The sequence below is a fragment of the Mytilus galloprovincialis genome, chromosome 14, assembly GCF_965363235.1.
Source record: "Mytilus galloprovincialis chromosome 14, xbMytGall1.hap1.1, whole genome shotgun sequence".
Lineage (NCBI taxonomy): Eukaryota > Metazoa > Mollusca > Bivalvia > Mytilida > Mytilidae > Mytilus > Mytilus galloprovincialis.
Window position 1 is genome coordinate 37012199 of NC_134851.1, and position 20172 is coordinate 37032370.

The window sequence follows — 20172 nt, forward strand, 5'->3', positions numbered from 1 at the left end:
CTCGGCCACCGAGGCCCTTAACAGTGCTTCATTATGAAGATCTACTGTGGATGAAGTACCGGTAGTTTGACTACTTTGACCACTCGGCCACCGAGGCCCTTAACAGTGCTTCATAATAAAGATCTACTGTGGATGAAGTACCGGTAGTTTGACTACTTTGACCACTCGGCCACCGAGGCCCTTAACAGTGCTTCATAATAAAGATCTACTGTGGATGAAGTACCGGTAGTTTGACTACTTTGACCACTCGGCCACCGAGGCCCTTAACAGTGCTTCATAATAAAGATCTACTGTGGATGAAGTACCGGTAGTTTGACTACTTTAACCACTCGGCCACCGAGGCCCTTAACAGTGCTTCATAATAAAGATCTACTGTGGATGAAGTACCGGTAGTTTGACTACTTTGACCACTCGGCCACCGAGGCCCTTAACAGTGCTTCATAATAAAGATCTACTGTGGATGAAGTACAGGTAGTTTGACTACTTTGACAGGGCTTTCAATAAGTTTAGAAGTAGGAGGATAAAACCAAAAAATAGGAGTCCCATGAATGCGGACGGCGAAGCCGGCCGCGGCGACGAGCTTGCTCGTCGAACCTATGGCCGGGGGTCTGGGGCCCGCTCAAGGGCCCCGGAATTTTTTTTTAAAATGGTGCAAAATCCTGCATTCTGGGAGTCTCCTGGACCCTGTTTCAGTCCTCTCAAAACATCATTTTTTTAATGAAGATAATGTAAATGTTTGATTAAAATTTGTAGCATGGTTGGATTTTCTGTAAATACAGATTACATTTATCTTTGCATTTGATCCAGACTTCAACTTAAAGCTTGTATTTGAAGTTGTTTGAGAATAGCAATGACATGGTGATAATATAGGGAAAGATCATATTTATTCATTAATAAAATTTTATTATACTTGATATTATGCTTGAACTTCTTGAGTTGATTTGTATTGATTTTCATTTCAGGTATAAAGAGTGAAAAACTGAAAAGTATCAATTCTTCATCTTATGTTTTACTGCCTAATATTACCAAAACTGTATGAATTCAACTCTAGTAAATTATATATAATGAGTAAAATTTGACGTACTCTAAATACTTTTTACTTGGAAGGTAAATTATAAATTATCCCAAGACTTTATGTAAATTTGTAATTTGAACTAGTCTATGATCAATTATGAACATTCACAGACAAGTCAAGGTAAACATATAAAAAAAAGAAGATGTGGCATGATTGCCAATGAAACAACTATCCACAAGAGACCAAAATGACACAGACATTAACAACTATAGGTCACTGTACAGCCTTCAACAATGAGCAAAGCCCATGGTGATAATGATTATGTCAGATGATGGATCTGCTTAATTAAAGAAAAATATAATTGATATTGATTAAAATCTTGTATTTTTAATTGGCTTAACATTGTTGTTTCTAAAAGTCAAAGTTGCTATCATCCGACATCCTGAGTATTGCTACGGCAGTTAACATTCAGTTCAGTAGATACAACAGAGGCAGACAAATCCTTAACAGGATAATAAATTATATGATCCTTGACATGGGCATTGAGTGTGGGTACATCGTTGTATTGTGCATTGAAGTCAGAAGACCCTAAAGTGGCCCCAAATTTGACAGTGATGCTTTACAGATACAAAGAAAAGAAGATTGCGACACCAATTTATTTAATTTCTAATACAAAGCCAACATAGTTATAAAGGAACATGTCCATGTAGTTCACTCTATGTAATAGGATTTGAATCTAAAACAAACTTGTGATCGGTGTCCTTGCGAACACGTGGGTCAGTGGCTGTACGTTGTTTATATTGGAGTTTGTTTGTTTTTTTATTTTATTTTAACATTGTGAAAATATACAGTGTTCTCCTTTGAATAAGTTGTATTTCCATTCAATATTTATAAAGCACCTTGTTTTTGTATTTTTCTAATCCATTGACTGATGTCAGTTTGTTTTCATTTACTCATTTTCGTACACGCCTATTAATTACACCAATCGTAGGTCGTTTAAGAAAACCGGTTGTAAATCGACCAATCAGGAGTCTGTTTACGGACGGTGTTCGGGTGCCTTCTGCTGGTTTCTACTTTCAGTAGTTTTCGCCTTACTCTCCTTGTTGATAGCGATCCCAGCCTAGGCGTTCGTGACTACTCGGGTCACTTCACGTAGATAGGGAAAGTTTATAAATATCAACCACACTTTATCGGAAATCCCCTGGTTGTGTCAACAGCGTAAATTTCCCCTTCAGTCATTTTTATTGATTTTTTAATTTTACAATTTTGAGCAAAGTAGGCGGCGGATTTCCTTCAAGTAGACGACGAAAATCGCCGCCTACCGCCTTCTATTGAAAGCCCTGCTTTGACCACTCGGCCACCGAGGCCCTTAACAGTGCTTCATAATAAAGATCTACTGTGGATGAAGTACAGGTAGTTTGACTACTTTGACCACTCGGCCACCGAGGCCCTTAACAGTGCTTCATAATAAAGATCTACTGTGGATGAAGTACCGGTAGTTTGACTACTTTGACCACTCGGCCACCGAGGCCCTTAACAGTGCTTCATAATAAAGATCTACTGTGGATGAAGTACCGGTAGTTTGACTACTTTGACCACTCGGCCACCGAGGCCCTTAACAGTGCTTCATAATAAAGATCTACTGTGGATGAAGTACAGGTAGTTTGACTACTTTGACCACTCGGCCACCGAGGCCCTTAACAGTGCTTCATAATAAAGATCTACTGTGGATGAAGTACCGGTAGTTTGACTACTTTGACCACTCGGCCACCAAGGCCCTAAACAGTGATTCATAATAAAGATCTACTGTGGATGAAGTACCGGTAGTTTGACTACTTTGACCACTCGGCCACCGAGGCCCTTAACAGTGCTTCATAATAAAGATCTACTGTGGATGAAGTACCGGTAGTTTGACTACTTTAACCACTCGGCCACCGAGGCCCTAAACAGTGCTTCATAATAAAGATCTACTGTGGATGAAGTACAGGTAGTTTGACTACTTTGACCACTCGGCCACCGAGGCCCTTAACAGTGCTTCATAATAAAGATCTACTGTGGATGAAGTACCGGTAGTTTGACTACTTTGACCACTCGGCCACCGAGGCCCTAAACAGTGCTTCATAATAAAGATCTACTGTGGATGAAGTACAGGTAGTTTGACTACTTTAACCACTAGGCCACCGAGGCCCTAAACAGTGCTTCATAATAAAGATCTACTGTGGATGAAGTACAGGTAGTTTGACTACTTTAACCACTCGGCCACCGAGGCCCTAAACAGTGCTTCATAATAAAGATCTACTGTGGATGAAGTACCGGTAGTTTGACTACTTTAACCACTCGGCCACCGAGGCCCTTAACAGTGCTTCATAATAAAGATCTACTGTGGATGAAGTACCGGTAGTTTGACTACTTTGACCACTCGGCCACCGAGGCCCTTAACAGTGCTTCATAATAAAGATCTACTGTGGATGAAGTACCGGTAGTTTGACTACTTTGACCACTCGGCCACCGAGGCCCTTAACAGTGCTTCATAATAAAGATCTACTGTGGATGAAGTACCAGTAGTTTGACTACTTTGACCACTCGGCCACCGAGGCCCTTAACAGTGCTTCATAATAAAGATCTACTGTGGATGAAGTACCGGTAGTTTGACTACTTTGACCACTCGGCCACCGAGGCCCTAAACAGTGCTTCATAATAAAGATCTACTGTGGATGAAGTACAGGTAGTTTGACTACTTTAACCACTAGGCCACCGAGGCCCTAAACAGTGCTTCATAATAAAGATCTACTGTGGATGAAGTACAGGTAGTTTGACTACTTTAACCACTCGGCCACCGAGGCCCTAAACAGTGCTTCATAATAAAGATCTACTGTGGATGAAGTACCGGTAGTTTGACTACTTTAACCACTCGGCCACCGAGGCCCTTAACAGTGCTTCATAATAAAGATCTACTGTGGATGAAGTACCGGTAGTTTGACTACTTTGACCACTCGGCCACCGAGGCCCTTAACAGTGCTTCATAATAAAGATCTACTGTGGATGAAGTACCGGTAGTTTGACTACTTTGACCACTCGGCCACCGAGGCCCTTAACAGTGCTTCATAATAAAGATCTACTGTGGATGAAGTACCAGTAGTTTGACTACTTTGACCACTCGGCCACCGAGGCCCTTAACAGTGCTTCATAATAAAGATCTACTGTGGATGAAGTACCGGTAGTTTGACTACTTTGACCACTCGGCCACCGAGGCCCTTAACAGTGCTTCATAACAAAGATCTACTGTGGATGAAGTACCGGTAGTTTGACTACTTTGACCACTCGGCCACCGAGGCCCTTAACAGTGCTTCATAATAAAGATCTACTGTGGATGAAGTACCGGTAGTTTGACTACTTTGACCACTCGGCCACCGAGGCCCTTAACAGTGCTTCATTATGAAGATCTACTGTGGATGAAGTACCGGTAGTTTGACTACTTTGACCACTCGGCCACCGAGGCCCTTAACAGTGCTTCATAATAAAGATCTACTGTGGATGAAGTACAGGTAGTTTGACTACTTTAACCACTCGGCCACCGAGGCCCTTAACAGTGCTTCATAATAAAGATCTACTGTGGATGAAGTACCGGTAGTTTGACTACTTTGACCACTCGGCCACCGAGGCCCTTAACAGTGCTTCATAATAAAGATCTACTGTGACCACTCGGCCACCGAGACCCTTAACAGTGCTTCATAATAAAGATCTACTGTGACCACTCGGCCACCAAGGCCCTTAACAGTGCTTCATAATAAAGATCTACTGTGGATGAAGTACAGGTAGTTTGACTACTTTGACCACTCGGCCACCGAGGCCCTAAACAGTGCTTCATAATAAAGATCTACTGTGGATGAAGTACAGGTAGTTTGACTACTTTGACCACTCGGCCACCAAGGCCCTAAACAGTGCTTCATAATAAAGATCTACTGTGGATGAAGTACAGGTAGTTTGACTACTTTGACCACTCGGCCACCAAGGCCCTAAACAGTGCTTCATAATAAAGATCTACTGTGGATGAAGTACCGGTAGTTTGACTACTTTGACCACTCGGCCACCGAGGCCCTTAACAGTGCTTCATAATAAAGATCTACTGTGGATGAAGTACCGGTAGTTTGACTACTTTGACCACTCGGCCACCGAGGCCCTTAACAGTGCTTCATAATAAAGATCTACTGTGGATGAAGTACCGGTAGTTTGACTACTTTGACCACTCGGCCACCGAGGCCCTTAACAGTGCTTCATAATAAAGATCTACTGTGGATGAAGTACCGGTAGTTTGACTACTTTAACCACTCGGCCACCAAGGCCCTTAACAGTGCTTCATTATGAAGATCTACTGTGGATGAAGTACAGGTAGTTTGACTACTTTGACCACTCGGCCACCGAGGCCCTTAACAGTGCTTCATAATAAAGATCTACTGTGGATGAAGTACCGGTAGTTTGACTACTTTGACCACTCGGCCACCGAGGCCCTAAACAGTGCTTCATAATAAAGATCTACTGTGGATGAAGTACCGGTAGTTTGACTACTTTAACCACTCGGCCACCGAGGCCCTTAACAGTGCTTCATTATGAAGATCTACTGTGGATGAAGTACAGGTAGTTTGACTACTTTGACCACTCGGCCACCGAGGCCCTTAACAGTGCTTCATAATAAAGATCTACTGTGGATGAAGTACCGGTAGTTTGACTACTTTGACCACTCGGCCACCGAGGCCCTTAACAGTGCTTCATTATGAAGATCTACTGTGGATGAAGTACCGGTAGTTTGACTACTTTAACCACTCGGCCACCGAGGCCCTTAACAGTGCTTCATTATGAAGATCTACTGTGGATGAAGTACCGGTAGTTTGACTACTTTGACCACTCGGCCACCGAGGCCCTTAACAGTGCTTCATTATGAAGATCTACTGTGGATGAAGTACCGGTAGTTTGACTACTTTAACCACTCGGCCACCGAGGCCCTTAACAGTGCTTCATTATGAAGATCTACTGTGGATGAATTACCGGTAGTTTGACTACTTTGACCACTCGGCCACCGAGGCCCTTAACAGTGCTTCATTATGAAGATCTACTGTGGATTCTTTTTTTTTCGTGGATGGAGGAAAACCTCTAGTTTTCGTGGATATTTGATTTTTTAGTTTTGCCAAAATCTGCACACAACCCTATCGAAAAATTGCAACTGTTTGAACATTTAGATTTGTGGTTCTTCTGTGCCCACAAAATCCACAAAAATTGTTATCCAACGAATAATAATGAATCCACAGTATACTAACCTGCATCAGGTAAATCTTCGACATTCTTTAGACATAAATAACACCATACAATGTCCAAACATAAAACAGCATAATTGTCTACAGCATTCAAAATGTCAGCTCGGCACTTACTGTAAAATAATATGACATTATATACATAAATAACACCATACAATGTCCAAACATAAAACAGCATAATTGTCTACAGCATTTAAAATATCAGCTCAGCACTTACTGTAAAATAATATGACATTATATACATAAATAACACCATACAATGTCCAAACATAAAACAGCATAATTGTCTATTGCATTCAAAATATCAGCTCGGCACTTACTGTAAAATAATATGACATTATATACATAAATAACACCATACAATGTCCAAACATAAAACAGCATAATTGTCTATTGCATTCAAAATATCAGCTCGGCACTTACTGTAAAATAATATGACATTATATACATAAATAACACCACACAATGTCCAAACATAAAACAGCATAATTGTCTATTGCATTCAAAATATCAGCTCGGCACTTACTGTAAAATAATATGACATTATATACATAAATAACACCATACAATGTCCAAACATAAAACAGCATAATTGTCTATTGCATTCAAAATATCAGCTCGGCACTTACTGTAAAATAATATGACATTATATACATAAATAACACCATACAATGTCCAAACATAAAACAGCATAATTGTCTATTGCATTCAAAATATCAGCTCGGCACTTACTGTATAAAATAATATGTCTTTATATACATGTAACATGTTACTATGATGTTTGCAAAGTCAAATATCTAAATGCCCTATCAATTATCCTTCAAACTTATGTTAATTTGGGTATTACACATTCATTATTGCCAATCCTTGAACTCTGGCAATTAGGCAATAATGTGAAATCTAATTCTAATTGTCAAATTTTATTGAGGAAAATTGCTTATTTTAAATAGTTTTTTATCAGGAGCAAATAGACACTATCTGCAGAAATAATCTTATGCAAAGAAAAAAATCTAACCCATCAAAGGTGCAGTTGCTCTTTCAGTAGTTTACGGTGTGTTGTCTTATGCCAAAAATGAAATATACATTAATTTGTTGACAGAAAAAAATGATTAAGGTAGATAGTTTAAAGAAATTATCTTTTACAAAGACTAAATAGGGAAATGTTCTGGTTTTTGTGAACAGTGCATCTGCTTCAATTTATCAATGAAATGCATGTCGTGATGCGACTTCATTGACACAGCCGAACTACATTTTTGTATTAGTAAAAGTAGTTTTACTTATTTTTTTGTTTTACTTCATATTCTTTACAAAAAACATAGAGTAAAGACAGATTGCTGATAAAAAGAATAATGGCATTCAATTTTTCAAAACTGACTTCATCAGCTCAAATATCAGCTCGCCATAGCAGGCTTGCTTGATATTCATACTGATAAAGGAGAAGGTCCGGTAAGAGCCGATTTTGGCCTCAAATTTCAGGTTCATCTAACAAAAGTTTTTAGACACTTTTTAAACACTTAAGTGTCTATTTCAATTGATACTATTAGTTAATGTGAAAGATTTTAACTGATTTAGTCATTAAAAACGCTCTGATTCAAGCTTAAATATGAAAAATCTATCAAATATGCCACTAAAAATTAACCAAAATTGTAAAATTTTGAAGATTTCAGTAATTTAGCATGACTTAATGATGCTAGAATGCGATAATTGGGCATTGTATTGTCAAAAAACAGCTCATATTTATGTAGCAGAGGCATTTTACTTTCCAAAATATAGCTTAAAGATTACATTTTCACATTTTTCTAAAACTGCTATATTTTTGGGCCAAAAAGGGGTCTTACTGAACCTACTCCTTTAGTATCCACTATTCAATATGTCTTATATGAACCACATTTACCTAAACTCTTTATCTGCTTCTAATAACAGTAACAATGCTTGTGCTATTTCTTTCTTCTTTAGAGCAACTCTCCCTTTCTCATGTAAAGTCATGGCTAAAGTCAGAGCCTAAAACACATATGACACATATATAAATAAATAAGTCATTGTTTCACAGATCTATTTCTCATGTAAAGTCATGGCTAAAGTTAGAGCCTAAAACAAATATGACACATATATAAATAAATAAGTCATTGTTTCACAGATCTATTTCTCATTAAGGCTTAAATTAAAATATTGTTTGTTTGCCCTTTACCGACCGACCCTATAAATTTGTTCCGCCTGAAAATCTTTTATTTGTATTTACCAGCAAGATTTTATTTTATTTTATTTTTTTGTCCTACCAAAAATTTTATATTTGTATTACTATTTCCCGCTCAAAACTTTTTTACCAGAATCCTCGGGTTTTATCTTCATCGTATAAGGTCTAGTCCCTTTGGTATCACGTGAGCGTTTGACATGAACACTTGCATATAGCATGCATAGAGTTTCAAAGCATTTGTTTGAAATCGATGTTAAACGCTTTGAAATAATGATATGACGTACGTTAACTCTGCATCTTTATACTTGAAGAGCAGGGTTTATTTACAAAAAAGTTTGTTTAATACAAAATTATTAACGTGTGTACAAACTATTTTGTGTAAACGGACGTTGTATTTTATGTAGGGATGGGATGCCTTCGACCAGCATTGCTATATTATTTATATCTGACATGAACCAAAGGTGCAAAAAGCCTGTAAAGTGGAGAATATTTGGCAGTAATATCGCCAAAGTTTTCCATACAAATCATTTATAAATGCGATGTAAAGTACGTGACAATTGAGTTTAAGTTTTGTAGACTTTTTCTAACAGTAATGTAACTTATTCAATATCCAGGTAGATTTGTATCATTAACAAAAACTGTACATGCAAAGAGAAACAACTCTTACCATAAACAATTCTTAATCTTACTACAAAATTAAATGTTGTGACTTTAAGGCAAGCTAGATTTGCAGTATTAGGAACTAAAGTGTGGTGTAAAACTTATCTTAATATCCTATATAATTTTCAATTATTATATTCATTAGATTTTATGCAGAAACGGTGTTAATTAAATCTTGATATCTGAAATTTTAACCTTCTGTGGGTTTTTTTTTGCAACAAATGGAAATCAGGTTCTTTAATACATTGAATACTGAATTGTCTTTTACAATACATTCAATACTTTGGGTTATATTTTTCAGTCAGTTTGTAATGATCAAGGAAACTTGAGTGTTCAAGTGAATTATAGACCTTCAGCAGGATAACTGGTAATCCCTGGAGTCAATTCAGATTAAGGTAGAGTAACTTTTAAGTAGATACACAATACCTTCTTTTCTTCTGCTGGTAACTGCAGGGGTCTGCCTGATTGGTCAGCTATCTGTATTTCAAAATCGTCATCATCTGTTGGGAAAATCACTTAATTAATCACCAAAATACATTTAAAATTTTGCATCATACATGTCATATGGAATGTAAGACATAGATACATATATCAATGTTTTATTTTAGTCATGGTTTGTTCCAAGATTGAGTTTAACAGCCTAAGATGATTCAGTTGATTATTTCTGTGTTAAATTTTCCTCAAGTTTCATGGCGTTAACAGCGCATTTAACATGTTTAACTGAAAAATAAAATTTAGCTAATTTCAATTTCAAAAATATCACTGTCTTATATAATATCATACTGTCTAATACTGTATACATTTGTTTGTTTTTCTTACAAAATAATCAAATTGAAATTCTATAATTTTCTAGGAGGCGTTAAAAGGTACAAGGGAGCAAAATAGACTGCATGTTTCTCTCTCAATGATATTCTGTTGTTGTGATGTATACTCACATCTCCTTTTATGATTTTATCCCTCGAACATATTGCAATATACAATGCAAGTTTATATACATTAAGGTAGAAGGGGTGTCTATATGATAATCCATAGAATTTTTTAATACATCTGCCAAATTGTAGGTTATATCATGCTCTTTTTACAATACAAATTCAAAGAATGGGTCAAAGGGCTTATTTTCACGCTACTTGACATATTTTGTAAGATTCTGCATGGAAAACCCAATTTTCTGCCATAAAAACAAAAATTACACCATAGAATTTTGTGATAAAATATGAGAAGATAGCTTTAATATTATGCTTTCAGATAAGAAAAAGAAAAAATGGGGTCACAGAACCCATTTTCTTGCTACATTAAAAATAGGTAAATTCCTAAAACATTATGTTGTAAAAGTAACTTTATCTGAATTATCTGCCCTTACATTTGAGTTGCCTCCCCATATGTGGAAAAGTTGGAAAAAATTGATTCAAACAAAAGTATTCTGTTATTTTGTAAAATAAAACCATATTATATATACGACATGCATGTCATTTTCTATAAAATTCTTTCACATAAATTACTACTCTCAAAATTTACACATTTTATTATAGATCTAGACCAATTGTTTCTGGCGGCCCGTTTCTGGTACATGTATTTCAAAATCCAAGATGGAGGAAGACACCCTATCTACCTGCAATATAAAAGAATAGGGTTGGACCCAACTAACCAGGAGTGTTAATAATCCACAAATATTAAATAAGCATGTAATCAAAAATGCAAGAATTTTTTTATAAAGTCTCATAATAAAAAAAAGTGCAGTGCAGGGGTTACATTAATTTTTCAATACAAATTATATATATTAATGTGTGGATTCTTTTTTTGTGGGAAACTTATTTTCTTGGATTTTATGAGTTGAACAACAATTTTAAAGTTAATATTACAAATTTTCTACGGGCTTGTAATTAGCACATATTGACTAAATCATGAAATAAAAAATCAACAAAAAATGCAAGTTTTCCTCAATCCTTGAAATTAGTACCCATGAAAATAAATAACTAAAATTATATGTTCAACCTTTCCCTGCCTGTGTTGACAAGAGTTCAGCAGCTTTCTTTGTTGACATAAACTTTGTTATCTCCAATTGTTGTTTAGCAGCCTCTGATTCTGACACAGATAAACACAGGACTAAAACTTGTGAACTATTCTGAAAAATGAAAAAAAGGACATGAACTTTGTTATCTCCCTTGTTGTCTATGGGCCTCTGATTCTGATACAGATAAACACAGGGCTGAAACTTGAGAAATATTCTGAAAAATAAGTTAAAAACATGAACTTTATTATCTCCCCTTGTTGTCTAGCAGCCTCTGATCCAGAGACAGATAAACACAGGACTAAAACTTGTGAACCATTCTGAAAAATAAGTTAAAAACACAACCTTTCTTATCTCCTCTTGTTGTTTAGCAGCCTCTGATCCTGAGACAGATAAACACAGGACTAAAACTTGTGAACCATTCTGAAAAATAAGTTTAAACCTCGACCTTTCTTATCTCCTCTTGTTGTTTAGCAGCCTCTGATCCTGACACAGATAAACACAGGATGAAAACTTGTGAACTATTCTGAAAAATAAATAAAAAAGACATGAACTTTGTTATCTCCCCTTGTTGTTCAACAGCCCTTGATTCTGACACAGATAAACACTGGACTAAACTTGAGAACTATTCTGAAACATAAATAAAAAGGACATGAACTTGGTTAACTCCCCTTGTTGTTTATGGGCCTCTGAATCTGACACAGATAAACACAGGACCAAAACTTGTGAACTATTCTAATAAATAAGTTAAAAAAGACATGAAATTTGTTATCTCCCCTTGTTGTTTAGCAGCCTCTGATTCTGACACTGGGGTAAATGTAGGACTGAAACTTGTGAGCTACTCTTTAAAATAAAGTAGGATATATGTCTTGCATTTGCATACTTCTAAAATGAATCTTATTTCTCACTTACATTGTAAATAAAGTTTCCCCTATTTCAAAATGATTAATTAATTGTTGCTTACTTATTGTCCAGTGGTTAATTGATGAAAAAGCTATATTTCAATATAGTGATCAACATTATAGATATACTTTTTTATTCCTTGTTATTGTCTGAACATAAACTACAGTGTGTACAAAGAACAAATGAAGATATATTTGTTGGTACGTTAGGAGGACGATAAAACTAATATTACAACTGTATGCTATCTAAACATCTAAAATATACATAAATGACTAATAAATAGCAATCAACATACTTTAAATGAGTTTTTATTCAAGACATTACCTGGAAATTTGACACTGTTTTATATATTAATCAGCAATTTTTTTTTTCATTTAGATTGCTTTACATCATTCTGAAGCCTTTTATAGCTGACTATACACTATAGGTTTTGCTCATTGTTCAAGGCTTTAAAATGGCCTTTGGTTGTTTAATGCTACATTGATATACACCATTTGGTTTCTAGTGGAGAGTTGTTTCATTGAAATTCATATCACATCTTCTTTGTATATACAACAATTAATTGCCAAGGACCCATGTTCAAAAATAAAATCTCTCGATGTATCCACGTACATTCATGATGATAAAAAAGCCTTAAAATAAACTACAACTTTACTCCTATTGGTACATAAGTTCTAGAGCCCCTTATATAATTATATATCAAACTTCATACTTTGACATTTTGTTCCTTCAATGTTGTATCATTCCCGACAACTTTTCCCTGACAAATGATTTTCAGCTGATCTTGTGGGATGCCTATTCTATCTGAAATCATCTTTCTAAAGTCCTGTCCTTTACTGTCTAATGAAATCTCTACAGATGTAAGACTATGTTTAGTTTCTTCCTGAAACACATAAATACCAATGCAATAAATTGAAAAAATCAAATTAAAAAGAAACAAATATATATGCTTAATAAGTTAAAATGAGCATAAGGCAAGACCTGAAATAATAATTTTCATTCTAATACATTTGTAATATAAAAATAAAAAAAAATTATACTTCAAAGCAGACCTTTAAGACATGTTATGGACAGCCATTTTGATATTAAAATTTGTAGCTAGGCACTTGTAAAATTACGAATTCTTTTACAACAAGCATAAGTGAACTACTTTGATTCTACGGTATTAAGAAAATCAATAACTTCTGTTCTTCCAATCTTCCATTCATATAAATTATATATGGGTTTTTCTAATTGTTGAAGGATGTACTTTGACCTATAATTGCTTATACCTTCATCATTTGAACTGTGCTGGATACTTCTCTCATTGGTAATAATTCTGCATCCCCTTAATATTCTCTAATATGGAGATTTTTTAAATAGAGACACACAAATTCCCTAAGATTAACTGTCCTTGAAAATTCACCATCAAGAAGGAATTTAATGGAATTACCTTGACTGTATACCCTTTACATTGCTGTAGAATATGTTTCATTCCTATCTACAATATTCACATCAGTGACATCTTGGTACTTATAATGAAGACCATTCATGGGCAAAAATAAAATTTATAAAAGCTAGGTTCCCCTCATTTTATGTTATTAACTGTAACTATATACCTTTGACTTTTGTCCAGATATTTTGACTTTGATTGTGGCTAGTCCAGATTCCTGGAACTTGTTTCTTTCCTGAAGTTTCTGTATAGCATGAACTCTCAAAGATTCAAATATTTCTGTGATTTCATCTTCTGGTAATTTTAAATCTTTACTAAATCTATCAACTAAATCCTAAATAATAATAAAAAATATGCTTGTTTTACAGTTTAAGTATACATACATGTAGTTTAACAGGTTCAAATTGTATTAATATATTTCTAAAAACAGAGAAGTAAAATAAATTTGAAACATGCATAGTTTTTTTTCTTTCATTTTTGTGCAAACTGATTTTGTTGATGAGTTAGTTTCATTGATGCACATGTATACCCCATATCACTGTTTGTTCTTACTATTGAATATTTCTATTTTCATTAAGCTTTTAATTTTGTTGTTTGGTTGCAGAGTGAGTAAGTGTCTTTTTGATAATCATCCTTTAAAACCCAATTTCTATTCATCATGTTCATTTAATTTAACAGTCATTAACATGTTTAGAGTACAGTAAATGCTCCTCTCAACTAGATAGATGGTTAGCAAATAGTCAAAAAATATCATAAGGATCTTAGAGCTATGGTTCTGCTGCAAGTGGTTGTGTTGTTGTTACATGAACATACTTTAGGTATGTCTCCTTTTTCATCACTTTCTGTTGTATAAGGTGGTAGCCACAGCTTAATCTTCTCATAATTTAACTTTTCTCTAACATTCTTCTGGTTTAGCTCTTTTGTATAGTTTTCTGCCATCATGTTCTGTAAATAAAAACATGTTGTTATTAAATTATTATATTGAGCTTAAATGACAAACAAACACTAAAATGAATTGCATAAACATGATAAAGAGTAGCCTCACTGGACACAATTACGAACGATTTTTGAACTTTAATTATTTTTTTTCTTTGTCATGTTTGTAGAATACTTTTCTTGAATTGTTTGTACCATAGAATTAAAGATGTATGAATGCTTTTCATTTTGAATCATAACACACATAATTTTCTATTTACGTTGGGATACTTTGGTAAGATTTTCATGACCTGGTTTTATGGGTCTAGCAAGCCCAATATGGACGCAATTACGAACGGCACTATATTTATATATCTGGCAGAAAAAATCAATGACAATGATCTAAATTTATGAAACATACATTAATCTTATCTTAAACACATTTCCTAAAAAAATAAGTGTAATATGGTATTTTACTTCAAATTCTTCAGCAGTAGTTGAAGACTAAATTAGCGACAAAAAAATTTCTTTGAAAAGGAAATAATTCAGATTTTTTTGTTTTTCTGCAAGTTCTTTCGTCTAAGAAGCACTGAATTCTCTTTTTAGTTAGTGAACCAATGATTTTAATTTATATCTAACCTTTACTTTCGGAGTTCTCGGGACTTTTCAATAAAAATACTATTTTCTTCTGACAATGCTCAGGGTCACCCGAGTCTTAGAAAACGTTCATTTTTGGATTATTTTGGCAAGATAAAGGGTATCACACATATGAACAGATTCAGGAGATATTTTCCCATCTATATAATGACAAAAGAAGGCAATTTGCACTACCTTGTGTGCTTTATTCATGTAATTTCCAAGAGAGGGAGTCATTATTTTGACATTTACGAAACTTAATTTTTCGTCATCTGCAACATTAACTAAGTGCGCATGAACTTTTTTTTTCGTGAAAACACAAGTAATGTAGTGGGTTTTTAATTAATAGAAACATTTATTAATTATCATTCATAAATATAATATAAGGGGGCAAACATTAAAAATCGTTCTTAATTGTGTCCAGTCATAATACACCTTATCGCTATTTGTCCGCCATTGCTGGAAATCACACAGGTTCCCGTAAAATTTTGACGTCATAAAACAAAATGTCTGACGCCACAATGGAAAAGTGATTGTTGTTGACGTCAAAAGTTCAAGCGGACGGGTCAGCCGGGAATAGCGATAAGGTGTATTGCGTCCGGTAAGGCTATCAGATTATCATGATTATATATTTAGAGAAAATCTGTATACTATCTCCGTCTATAAAGCTGATTCAGAGGAAAGGTGGACCATAATTGACCCCAGTTTTCCAAAAGGCAGCTCTAAATCTTTCCTACCTGAAAATGTTTCACAAATTATTTTCGAAACACATATGCGTTTTAATTTCTATTTATACATAACAACACATCATTAAGTCTGCAAAGGCTATTTTCATTTTCAACATTTGTGATTAAGTTACCTTTTCCAACGGATTACATAGAACGATATTGCTGTTTTAGCTTATAGATACATGTATGATGTCACTTCATTTTATGCTTGTAACGTTTTTTACGGATTTTCCAATGTTTTGGTCAGGAGGACCGTACTTTCGTACAAGGTTAACTTTGGTTTTTTTTTTAATACTCCCCGTTTGCTATTATATTTTGTTCAAATGTATTTATTCTTATCTATTACCGGTTTAAAATTAAACTTTTCTGTATTTTAAAGAATGCATGTGCATTAAAATAATTATCCGAAACAATTGTATTGTATGTAGTACGTAAATTCCTCCGTTGTTTGGAGCACTCTAAAGTTTAATAGAGGTGGTGGTTAATGTGTATAAACAATCAATATTAGTGTATTGGATTAACTGACAATATATATATATGATATTCACACTGAAAAGTGGGTCGTCTGATATAGGCGAACAGTACAGACTAAAGTAAAGTAAGTAAAGTGTTTGGAGCACCAACGTTTACAACAAATAGTAGCTTTTCCAACAAGCTTATCGTCTGTTGGCGATCATTATTTAAAGAGTTTAAAGGTGTTCAAGTTTTTGGACTATCAAGAATAGCATGTTGCATAAATAGTTTTAATAATAAAAAAAAAAACCGACAGAATGACAGAAGAAGAGTCGAAAGATACCAAAGGGACATTTAAAATCATAAGTCGAAAACTGATAAAACTACAACGCCATGCCTAAAAAAGGAAAAAGACAAAGAGACAAACAACAGTACAAAACACAACATAGATAACAAAACACTGAGATCGAACCATTTAAAAAAAACTTGAGGCGACCTCATGTGCCCCGGAAGGGTAAGCAGATTCTTCTACACATGTAAAATTCTACATGTTAATATATACCTCATACAAGCCAGTACTATGGTTTATCTAAAGTGTCAGTCAAATAGTAACAAATGTTGACATGTAAAAAATCTGAAATCCTGTATAGTACTCAAAAGCAGCAACGAATTGTATGTCAAGGATGTTCGCTACTATTTAAAGTTTCAAACTGATAACAAGCTTTTTAGAAGTCTAGGCCCTATAGATGGTGGGGGGGGGGGGGGGGGGGTTCATAGATTAAAAGTAGAAAAATAAAGTAATTAAAAAGGCAGAAAAAAATAAGGGGTCCGATATATATGCTTAGTTTTGAGATACAAGCCATTAATAAATCGGCAGGAACTGATTAAAAACTATGAAAACACAATATGGATTTTTTTTTAAGATTTTCAAATATGGAATTTTAAACTATATGAAATAAAATTATGAAAACAAAGTAGGGTTTAGCAAGCATTCTTTTTAGCACTACATGGATTAAACCAAAGGATCCTGAATATAAATGTATGCGTACTCATCCGATGGTAATTCTAATTACATAGGTCACATTAAGGGGACGACCATTTGATATTCTTGGGGGGGGGGGGGGGGGGGGGGGCAGGAGGATTTTGAAAATAAATAACTCAGCCTTGATAATCACAAAAATAAATGGTTTGTTCTGTGGTAGTTTGAAAATAAATTACCTGACTTGCAATGTATTGAAAATAAATAACTCAGCAGGTCTAATCTAAAGTATGAGATGGCACCAAATTCTTCATAAATTCATCTTTTTTCCCCCAAAAAATTGTTTGTTTCACCCTCAGCTGCCACTATATGTAATGCTAAAATTGAAAGAAAAAAATTGTTTTCGACTTGTCGAAAAAAAAATTTTGCCCAGAAAAAAAATAATAATAGCCCCCCCCCCCCCCCAGAAAATCAAATGGTTGCTGCCCTATAAACTTGATCATGAGTTTAATAAAAAAAAAAAAAAAACAGCAGCCACAGACTGAACTATTTGAATTCCATTTTTGCTTTATCATGCACATTGGTCTTTTGATGTTGTCCCTAGAAACTTCAGTCTTACACTGAATTTATACATTTTTGCTTTGAGACCAAAATAAATATTGTCAAAACATTATTAAAACAAAACTTCATTTTCAGATTATGAAAGGGTCTTCGGAACACCCAGAAAGTATGATTTTGCATCATTTGTTCTATAGCTTCTTGGGCCTTCAGTGGCTCTAAAACCCTTCAAAAAAATGTTTGACTCGCTCCGCTCGGCGTAGTATGTTTGCCAATACATTTAAAAGTGCCTAGTTATAACAAAGCTTTAATACTATGTATGTATGCAATACATGTCAGTGGCGTAGCTAGGCCATTTTTAAGTGTACGCCCGAACCTCGACAAGGGGTCTGAGGGCCCCATCGTGTCCAGGTCATAGCACCTGTTGGTAGTTGGTTCGAGGGGCAAAGCCCCTCTGAAGTGAACGAGTTATCAAGAATGAGATTCCATTTCTGTCAATAAAAACTCACCAATAGCAACATATTTTAGAGACTATTTTGTTTATCTTTTATGTTTAATTTATTCATTGTGTTGATTTGGTTTTAGAGAAAATGTCCAAATCAGTTACTCTAAATATGTTTAAAAGGAGCCATGGGGTAAAGCAATCACTCAATCAAGTCCCCTTTTCATGTGCAAATTTCGTTAATGGACATGAAATAATTAATTTTGATAGTTTTCGGGTGTCTTATGAAAATTCGTAACGGTTTCCGTAGAACCCTAGATCTCGCCTGGGCCTATGATTGCTTCCGCAAAAAATAATCCATTTATCAGTCCATTCCAGGATTGAAGAATATCAAACATTTTCTTTAGATATTTTTTCATGATCTTCTTCTGCCAAAGTTTCATGGCAATCTATGAAGGTTTAAAAACTTATCATTTAAAGTATTAAACAGACCGTCTGTTAGTTGCGAAAAGATAAGTCCGTAAACTGAAAAATTAAAACAAAAATACTTTTAAAATTTTGGTTCAGACAATTAATCATAAAAAAAGCATCTGCTAAGTTTCATAAAATTCGATGAAGGTCAGACAATGTAATTGATGTGTTACAAAAAACCCTAGACTGTATCTACTTGTTAACTGCAAAAAGAAGTTCCTTTCATCAGTAAATACGGTAAAATTAAATATATATCCAACTTTCGTAAATTTTCATGAATAGTTGACAGTCATTGAACAAAGGGAAAGTAATCAGAATTCACATTAGATTCAGACTTTGGCAGAAAATCAACAAATGTATAATACGATACCTTTTGATTGAAAAGTAAATTTCGTCACTTTTATTAACCGGATTTTTGTGACAAAAATGTCGGTTATTGATTTGGGGATGTACGGCGGGCGGGCGGGCGGGCGGGCTCGGGCGGCAATCAAATGTTGTCCGTGCATTAACTCATGAACCGTTCAACCAAAGCTTTTAAAATTTTAATATGTTGTTACTGACAACTAAATGAAGGTCAAGTTCAATAATGGCGATTTTGACTTTTACCGTTCAGGAGTTATGGTTTCTTGAAAGATTGAAAAATGGAGTTTCCAGTCGTGTCCGTGCATTTACGCATGAACTGTTCTACCAAAGCTTCCCAAATTTTAATATGTTGTTACTGATGACAAAATGGAGGTCAAGTTCAATAATGACGATTATGACTTTTACCGTTCAGGAGTTATGGTTCTTGAAAGAATGAAAAATGGAGTTTCCAGTCGTGTCCGTGCATTTACGCATGAACTGTTCTACCAAAGCTTCCCAAATTTTTATATATTGTTACTGATGACAAAATGGACTGAGGTCAAATTCAATAATGACGATTTTGACTTATACCGTTCGGGAGTTATGGTTCTTGAAAGATTGAAAAATGGTGTTTCCAGTCGTGTCCGCGCATTTTCTCATGAACCATTCAACCAAAGCTTTTGAAATTTTTATATGTTGTTACTGATGACAAAATAGAGGTCAAGTTCAATAATGACGATTTTGACTTTTACCGTTCAGGAGTTATGGTTCTTGAAAGATCGTAAAATGGCGTTTCCATTCACATTGTTGCATTTACTCATGAACCATTCAATCTAAGCTTTTCAAATTTTAATATGTTGATACTGACTACAAAATGGAGGTCAAATTTGATATTGATGATTTTCACTTTCAGCATTCATCAGTAACGGTTCTTGTGATATTGCCAGGACACAAATAAATGTTAATAAATCCGGTTTGCTGTCGTTGTGACAGCCTCTTGTTTGCAATTATTCAAGCCATTGAAGAAAGATATGCAAGGCTTATAATATGATTTTAACCAGTTCTTCTAAATGTATTGAGATGAAAATATTCTTTTTACCAAAATTCAAGTGTACGCCCGGGCGTTT

At 34.9% G+C, this 20172-nt stretch overlaps 1 protein-coding gene across 1 annotated transcript in view; it reads right to left on the reverse strand.

Annotated features, from left to right (window-relative positions):
• LOC143059053 (NEDD8 ultimate buster 1-like) overlaps positions 1-16041 on the reverse strand; it is a 48233-nt gene extending 32192 nt beyond the window's left edge. The window contains exons 1-8 of the mRNA XM_076232522.1: positions 15932-16041; positions 14335-14466; positions 13688-13855; positions 12802-12972; positions 11171-11300; positions 9605-9678; positions 8219-8325; positions 6328-6437 (exon numbers count right to left, since the gene is read on the reverse strand). Of these exons, the coding sequence (XP_076088637.1) occupies positions 6328-6437; positions 8219-8325; positions 9605-9678; positions 11171-11300; positions 12802-12972; positions 13688-13855; positions 14335-14463 (889 nt within the window). The 5' untranslated portion in view covers positions 14464-14466; positions 15932-16041. The remainder of the gene's footprint in view (positions 1-6327; positions 6438-8218; positions 8326-9604; positions 9679-11170; positions 11301-12801; positions 12973-13687; positions 13856-14334; positions 14467-15931) is intronic.
• Positions 16042-20172: the final 4131 nt, after the last annotated feature.